Source organism: Cebus imitator, unplaced genomic scaffold (genome assembly GCF_001604975.1).
Source record: "Cebus imitator isolate Cc_AM_T3 unplaced genomic scaffold, Cebus_imitator-1.0 Scaffold819, whole genome shotgun sequence".
NCBI lineage: Eukaryota > Metazoa > Chordata > Mammalia > Primates > Cebidae > Cebus > Cebus imitator.
In genome coordinates, this window is record NW_016108134.1 from 42,689 (window position 1) to 51,017 (window position 8,329).

At 51.7% G+C, this 8,329-nt stretch overlaps 1 protein-coding gene across 18 annotated transcripts in view; it reads left to right on the forward strand.

The window, feature by feature from the left end:
- CLEC17A (C-type lectin domain containing 17A) overlaps window positions 1-8,329 on the forward strand; it is a 39,309-nt gene that overhangs the window by 11,379 nt on the left and 19,601 nt on the right. For 12 of the 18 annotated variants that reach the window (XM_017520260.2, XM_017520273.2, XM_017520258.2 and 9 more), the window contains exons 1-4: window positions 1,166-1,298; window positions 1,451-1,534; window positions 5,021-5,095; window positions 6,938-7,012. In XM_017520260.2, coding sequence (XP_017375749.1) covers window positions 1,256-1,298; window positions 1,451-1,534; window positions 5,021-5,095; window positions 6,938-7,012 — 277 coding nt within the window. In that variant the 5' untranslated portion in view covers window positions 1,166-1,255. Of the gene's footprint in view, window positions 1-1,165; window positions 1,299-1,450; window positions 1,535-5,020; window positions 5,096-6,937; window positions 7,013-8,329 lie in introns of those variants that run through there. The other 6 variants (XM_017520265.2, XM_017520268.2, XM_017520269.2 and 3 more) reach the window with 3 other exon arrangements.

An 8,329-nucleotide genomic window follows, 5' to 3' on the forward strand; every position in this document is an offset into this window, starting at 1 on the left:
TGTTGACCAGGCTGGTCTCAAACTCCTGGTTTCAAGCGATGCTCCCATCTTAGCCTCCCAAAGTGCTAGGATTACAGGCATGAGCCACCATGCCTGGCCAGAAGTTCTAATTTTTGATAACAGAGTAGCATAACTACAGTTAGCCACAATATCTTATATAATTCAACGTGGCTGGAAGAGAGAACCTAAAGTGTCCCTAACATGTGGAAATGAGAAATACTCAAGGTAACCCCAAATAACCTGACTTGATTGTTATACATTCTATGCATGCAACAAATACCACGTGTACCTTGTAAACATCTAAACTATTAGGAACCAATTTTTTTTTCCCCTAGAGACGGGGTCTTGCTATATTGCCCCAGGCTGGAGTGCAGTGGCTCTTTACAGGCGTGATCCCACTACTGATCAGCACAGGAGTTTTGACCTCCTCCGTTTCCAACCTGGGCCAGTTCACCCCTCCTTTTGCAACCTGGTGGTCCCCTGCTTCTGGGAGGTCACCATATTGATGCCGAACTTAGTGCGGACACCTGATCGGCATAGCGCACTGCAGCCCAGAGCTCCTGGGCTCAAGCGATCCTCCAGCCTCAGCCTCCCAAGTAGCTGGGACTACAGGCACGCGCCATCACCCCGACAAGAACCAAGTTTTAAGAAAAGAAGCCAACTCTATTTAAGTCCTAGCTGGTGACTCTCTCTCTCTCTCTCTCTTTTTTTTCTTTTTTTGAGGAACCTCGCTCCATCACCCAGGCTGGAGTGCAGTGGTGCGATTTCGGCTCACTACAACCTCTGCCTTTTGAGTTCAAGCAATTCTCCTGCCTCAGCCTCCTGAGTAACTGGGATTACAGCAGCGTGCCACCACACGCGGCTAATTTTTGTATTTTTAGTAGAGACGGGGTTTGCCGTGTTGGCCAGGCTGGTCTCGAACTCCTGACCTCAAGTGAACTGCCCGCCTTGGCCTCCCAAAGTGCTGGGATTACAAGTGTGAGCCACTGTGCCCCACCAGTTGTCATTGTTTCTTCTGTGCATGAATCCAAACTGGGGAGAAAGGCCGTGTGTGAGAGTGTGTGTGTGTGTGTGTGTGTGTGTGTATGTGTGAGCACACGTGAGATCTGGGGGCTTCCCCTAAAGATGAATTTGCATGTAATTTACTTTGAAGGGAAAAGGGAACTGAGAGAGCCCCCAGGCACCCAAGTAGGAGGGACAGTGGGCAGAGGTTGCCAAGCCCTGGCTGCCACTTGTCAGTTTCCTTGTGTTAGACATGCATAATCTGTATACCAGCGCTGGGTACCCGGACCCACCAGGTAAAACTTCAGCCAGGCTGGGACTGGGGCCTGGGTATGGTCAGGACCCAGGGTACAGAATCCCTACCATGGAGCAGCTGAGGGAGAGACCAGGGCTTGAGGGATGAAGGGAGGAGGGAATGGCTGGCTCTGACTTGCTTTTCTCCTGGAAGGGACCATGGAGGAGGAGGAGGATGAGGAGGATGATGACTATGAGAACATGGCGCCTCCCTACAAGGACCTTCCCCCCAAGCCAGGTAAGAGGACTTTTTGGAGCATGACCTGGGGGGAATGCAGAGAAAAGGGTCTTCAGGGGGTGTCGGGTGGGTATTGTAGACACATAGTCAGTTTCCTCTGTACCCAGCCTATGCCAGGCGCCATGCAACCCACACCCTGTCCAGGAGAATCTACCAGTCTGATGGTGGAGGTGGATTTGGGCACAGCTTTGGTGAGCAGGGCTGAGAGAGGAGGGGTCAGGAGATTGGGACAATCCTCAGGGGATTGAGGGCTCAATTAGAGGAAGGGACTTTGGGGTGGGACTTGAGGGATGATTAGATTCTTTCTTTCTTTCTTTCCTCCTTCCTTCCTTCCCTCCCTCCCTCCCTCCCTTCTTCCTTCCTTCCTTCCTTTCTTCTTTCTTTCTCTCTCTCTCTCTCTTTCTTTCTCTCTCTCTCTCTCCTTCCTTCCTTCCCTCCTTCCTTCCCTCCTTCCTTCCTTCCTTCCTTCCTTCCTTCCTTCCTTCCTTCCTTCCTTCCTTCCTTTCTTTCTCTCTCTCTTTCCTTCCTTCCTTCCTTCTTTCTTTCCTTTGTTTCGTTTTTCTTTGAGATGGAGTCTCGCCCTGTTGCCCAGGCTGGAGTGTAATGGCGCGATCTCAGCTCACTGCAACCTCTGCCTCCCGGGTTCAAGTGATTCTCGTGCCTCAGCCCCCCGAGTAGCTTGGATTACAGGTGCACACCACCACACCAGGCCACTTTTTTGTATTTGTAGTAGAGATGGGGTTTCACAGTGTTAGCCAGGATGGTTTCGATCTCCTGACCTCATGAGTCACCCTCCTCGGCCTCCCAAAGTGCTGATATTACAGGTGTGAGCCACCACGCTCGGCAAGTAGGTATTTCTTAAGAAGAGAAGTCCAGGAGAGAAGTGTTGGGTGCAAAGTCCCTGAGTCACAAAAGCTGGTGCTTGAGAGACTGGGAGTGAACTGTGGGCTCCCAGTCTCCTTACCTTCCCACCCTAAGCCCAGGTTTTATTTATACTTGGATTTCAAACCCAAGGCATGGCACACGGTTCAGTAAGAGTCTGATGAGTGGTTATAAAAGTGGAGGTTCGGGCTGGTTGCAGTGGTGTGTGTCTGTCTCAATGCTTCGGGAGGCCAAGGCAGGAGGATCGCTTAAGGACAGGAGTTTGAGACCAGCTGGGTCAACATAGCAAGACCCCATCTGTGCCAAAAAGAAAAAAGAAAAAACGTAGAGGTGTGGGCCGGCTGTGGTGGTCTGTAGTTCCAGCTGCTTGGGAGGCTGAGTCAGGAGGATCACTTGAGCTCAGGAATTCTGGGTTATCGTGAAATATGTGATCAGGCATCTGCACTAAGTTTGGCATCAATATGGTGACATTTTGGGAGCAGGGGACCACCAGGTTACCTAAGGTGTCTGAGGAGGGGTTTCCAGGTTGGAAATGGGGCAGCTCAACACTCCCTAGCTGATCAGTACTGAGACTGCTCCTGTGAGTAGCCACTGCACTCTGGCCTGGGCAACATAGCGAGACCTCAGTTACAAAAAAAAAAAAAATAGAAAATGAAAGGGAAGTTTTTGAGGTTTTCCTGAGTTTACCGCCACTGGGGCCCTGAGACCATGAGAGATCCCAGGGGCCCAAAACACAAAGTCCCTCAGATATGCTGATGGCCTGGTCCTGGGGTCCTTAGACAGGGGCCATTCCACGAGGGCTGAGGCTGTATATCACCATCGCTGAGTCCAGTGTGGGGCCCCCTGGGAGGCCCAGAAATACGGTGGGACTTGCACGAGGCAGGAGGTGAACTGGGCTGTGTTTTTCTCCGCCCCATCTCCAACTTATGGTCCTAATGTCACCCTCAAGCCCGGTGTCTTCATATACGACCCACCCATCCAAATCCCTTCTTCAGGGCCACATCTCCTCCAAAAGCACAGTCCTGTCCCCACTGCCACATGCAGCCCCACATCCGCCCTCCAATCCAACTTCATCACCCTGTCTACTGCAACCCAGCCTCAACTCCCTCCCCATCCCCAAACCTGGCAAGGACTCTCTTCTTCATCCTAAGCACATCATGACCCTACCCCACATCCATCCCTGTCCCCAACCCATCTTCCATCCCATCACACCCCATCCCAACAGCAATTCCTTTTTTTTCTTTTTTTGGGATGGAGTCTCGCTCTGTTGCCAGGCTGGACTGCAGTGGCACAATCTACAGTCACTGCAACCTCCGCCTCCCAAGTTCAAGTGATTCTCCTGCCTCAGCCTCCCGAGTAGCTGGGATTACAGGTGCGCATCACCACGCCCAGCTAATTTTTGTGTTTTTAGTAGAGATGGGGTTGGTTTCACCATGTTGGCCAGGATGGTCTCAAACTCCTGAACTTGTGATCTACCTGCCTTGGCCTCCCAAGGGGCTGGGATTACAGGCATGAGCCATTGCGCTCGGCCTTCTTCTTTTTCAAGAGTGAGGTCTCCCTCTGTTGCCCAGGCTGGAGTGCAGTAGTGCAATCATGGCTCACTGCTGCGTCAACCTCCTGAGCTCAAGCAATCCTCCCACCTCAGCCTCCTGAAAGCTGCGGCTACAGGTGTGCACCACCATGTCTGGATGGCTTTTTCTAAAATATTTTGCAGAGATAGGGTCTTGCTATGTTGCCTAGGGTGGTCTTGAACTCCTGGCCTCAAGTGATCCTCCTGCTTTGCCCTCTTAAAGTGCTGGGATTATAGGTATAAGCCACTGTGCCCAGCCTATTTCTATGTCTCTTTACTGGTTTATTGTCAGTCTGATGGTGGAGGTGAGTTTGGGCACAGTCTTGGTAAGCAGGGCTGAGAGAGGAGGAGTCAGGAGATTGGCAAAATCGTTGGGGGATTGAGGGCTCAATTAGAGGAAGGGACTTTGGGGTGGGACTTGAGGGACCAGTAGACATTTCTTTTTTTGAGATGGAATCTCACTCTGTCCCCCAGGCTGGAGTTCAGTGGCGTGGTCTCAGCTCACTGCAACCTCCGCCTCCCGGTCTAGATTGATGGAAGGAGCTTATCCATCTCTTCCACCCAGGGCTTGGTGCTCTGTAGAGGAGCTCAGCTGGGGTGGGGGGGAGGGTTATCATTGCTTCTTCTATGTGTGAATCCAAACTCTGGAGAAAGACGTGTGTGTGTGTGTGTGTGTGTGTGTGTGTGTGTGTGTGTGTCTGTGAGGTCTGGGGCTTCCCTCCTAGATGGATTTGTATGCACTTGACTTTGAAAGGAAAGAGAAACAGACAGAAGCCTTAGACACCTGAGTAGGAGGGACAAGCCCTGGCTGCCTCTTCTTATGTTCCTTGTGTTAGCTGTAGCCACGCACAACCTGTATACTATCGCTGGGTGTCCAGACCCACCAGGTAAGGCCCCAGCCAGGCTGGGGCCCAGGTGTGGTCGGGACCCAGGGTACAGAATCCCCTCCATGGGGCAGCTGAGGCAGAGACCAGGGCTTGAGGGATGGAGGGAGGAGGGAATGGCTGGGCTCTGACTTGCCTTTCCCCTGGAAGGGACCATGGAGGAGGAGGAGGATGATGACTATGAGAACTCAGCACCTCCCTACAAGGACCTTCCTCCCAAGCCAGGTAAGACGACTTTTTGGAGTGTGACCTGGGGGAATACAGGGAGCAGGGTCTCCAGGGGGCGTTGAGTAGGCATCGTAGACACACAGTCTCCTTTGTACTCAGCCCATGCTGGGCACCGTGGAACCCACACCCTGCCAGGAGGATCTGCCAGTCTGATGGGGGAGGCAGTTCTGGGCACAGCCTTGGTGAGCAGGCTGAGAGGAGTAAGGAAATTGGCAAAATCCTTGGGCGATTGAGGGCTCAATTAGAAGAGGGACTTTGAGGTGGGACTTGAGGGATGAGTAGACATTTCTTATTTTTTTTTTTCTTTCCTTTTTTTTTTTTTTTTTTTTTTTGAGACAGAGTCTCCCTCTGTTGCCAGGCTGGAATGGAATGCAGTGGTACAATCTCAGCTTACTTCAACCTCTGCCTCCTGGGTTCAAGCGATTCTCCTGCCTCAGTCTCCTGAGTAGCTGGAATTACAGGCATACACCACCATGCCTGGCTAATTTTTGTATTTTGAGTATAGACGGGGTTTCACCATGTAGGTCAGGCTGGTCTTGAACTCCTGACCTCAGGTGATCCGCCCTCCTTGGCCTCCCAAAGTACTGGTGTGAGCCACTGCGCCCGGCCTCTTTTTTCTTTTTAAGACGAAGTCTCACTCTGTCACCCAGGCTGGAGTTCAATGGCCCGATCTCGGCTCACTGCAACTTCACCTCCTGGGTTCAAGCAATTCTCCTGCCTCAGCCTCCTGAGTAGCTGGGATTACAGGTGCGCACCACCAGTCCTGGCTAATTTTTGTATTTTTAGTAGAAATGGGGTTTCACTATGTTGGCCAGGCTGGTCTCAAGCTCCTGACCTTGTGATCTGCCCACCTCAGCCTCCCAAAGTGTTGGGATTACAGGCTTGAGTCACCACACCCAGCTTTCTTTTATTTTTATTTTTTTTTTAAAGAGTGGGGTCTCCCTCTGTTGCCCAGGCTGGACTGCAGTAGTGCAATCATGGCTCACTGCTGCGTCAACCTCCTGGACTCAACCAATCCTCCCACCTCAGCCTCCTGATAGCTGGGGCTACAGGTGTGCACCTGGATGGTTTTTTCTAAAATTTTTTTTTGCAGAGATAGGGTCTTGCTGTGTTGCCCAGGCTGGTCTTGAATTCCTGGCCTCAAATGATCCTCTTGCCTTGACCTCCCAAAGTGCTGGGATTATAGGCATGAGCCAACTGTGCCCAACCAATTTCTATGTCTCTTTACTGGTTTATTGTCTCTCTGGTCTAGACTGAAGGAAGGAGCTTATCCATCTCGTCCACTCAGGGCTTGGTGCTTTGTAGGGGAGATCAATGGGGAGGAGACTGTTGTCATTGCTTCTTCTATGTGTGAATCCAAACTCTGGAGAAAGACGTGTGTGTGTGTGTGTGTGTGTGTGTGTGTGTGTGTGAGAGAGAGAGAGAGAGAGAGAGAGAGAGAGAGGTCTGAGGGCTTCCCTCCAAGATGGATTTGCATGTACTTAACTTGTGGTGTGTGTGTTTGTGTGAGGTCCGGGGCTTCCCTCCTAGATGGATTTGTATGCACTTGACTTTGAAAGGAAAGAGAAACAGACAGAAGCCTTAGACACCTGAGTAGGAGGGACAAGCCCTGGCTGCCTCTTCTTATGTTCCTTGTGTTAGCTGTAGCCACGCACAACCTGTATACTATCGCTGGGTGTCCAGACCCACCAGGTAAGGCCCCAGCCAGGCTGGGGCCCAGGTGTGGTCGGGACCCAGGGTACAGAATCCCCTCCATGGGGCAGCTGAGGCAGAGACCAGGGCTTGAGGGATGGAGGGAGGAGGGAATGGCTGGGCTCTGACTTGCCTTTCCCCTGGAAGGGACCATGGAGGAGGAGGAGGATGATGACTATGAGAACTCAGCACCTCCCTACAAGGACCTTCCTCCCAAGCCAGGTAAGACGACTTTTTGGAGTGTGACCTGGGGGAATACAGGGAGCGGGGTCTCCAGGGGGCGTCGGGTAGGCATCGTAGACACACAGTCTCCTTTGTACTCAGCCCATGCTGGGCACCGTGGAACCCACACCCTGCCAGGAGGATCTGCCAGTCTGATGGGGGAGGCAGTTCTGGGCACAGCCTTGGTGAGCAGGCTGAGAGGAGTAAGGAAATTGGCAAAATCCTTGGGCGATTGAGGGCTCAATTAGAAGAGGGACTTTGAGGTGGGACTTGAGGGATGAGTAGACATTTCTTTTTTTTCTTTTCCTTTTCTTTCTTTCTTTCTTTTTTTTTTTTTGAGACAGAGTCTCTCTCTGTCACCAGGCTGGAGTGCAGTGGCATAATCTTGGCTCACTGCAACCTCTGCCTCCTGGGTTCAAGCGATTCTCCTGCTTCAACCTCCCGAATAGCTGGGAATACAAGCACATGCCACCGTGACCAGCTAATCTTTTTTTGTATTTTTAGTAGAGACAGGGTTTCACCATGTTGGCCAGGCTGGTCTGGATCTTCTGACCTCATGATCCGCCCACCTCAGCCTCCCAAAGTGCTGGGATTACGGGTGTGAGCCACCGCGCCTGGCCTGACATGTCTTTTTCCTTTTTCTTTTTGAGACAGTATCTCACTCTGCCGCCCAGACTATAGTTCAGTGGTGCGACCTTGGCTCACTGCAACCTCACCTCCTGGGCTCAAGTGATTCTCCTGCCTCAGCTTCCTGAGTAGCTGGGCTTACAGGTGCCCACCACCATGCCTGGCTAATTTTTGTATTTTTAGTAGAGAGGGGTTTCACCAAATTGGCTAGGCTGGCTTCGAACTCCTGACCTCAGGTGGTACGCCCTTCTTGGCCTCCCAAAGTGCTGGGATTACAGGCGTGAGGCACTGCGGCTGACCGAGTAGACATTTATTCAGAAGAGAAGCACAGGAGAGAATTGTTGGCTGCAAAGTCCTGAGTCAAAAAGCTGGTGCTTGAGAAACTAGGAGTGGATTGCGGGCTCCTCAATCTCCTGTCATTACCACCAAAAGCCCAGGGTTTTATTTAGGCTTGGATCTCAGTAAACCCAAGGCATGGCCCAGGGTTCAACAAGAGTCTGATCAGAGGATGTCACAGTGGTGGTTTGGGCTGGTTGCAGTGGTGTGTGTCTGTAGTCCCACTGCTTTGGGAGGCCAGGGTGGGAAGATCAGTTGGCCAGGAGTTCACTGGAGGCCAGGAGTTTGAGACCAGCTTGGGAAATATAACAAGACCCCCATCTCCACAAAAAAAAAAAAAAAAAAAAAAAAAAA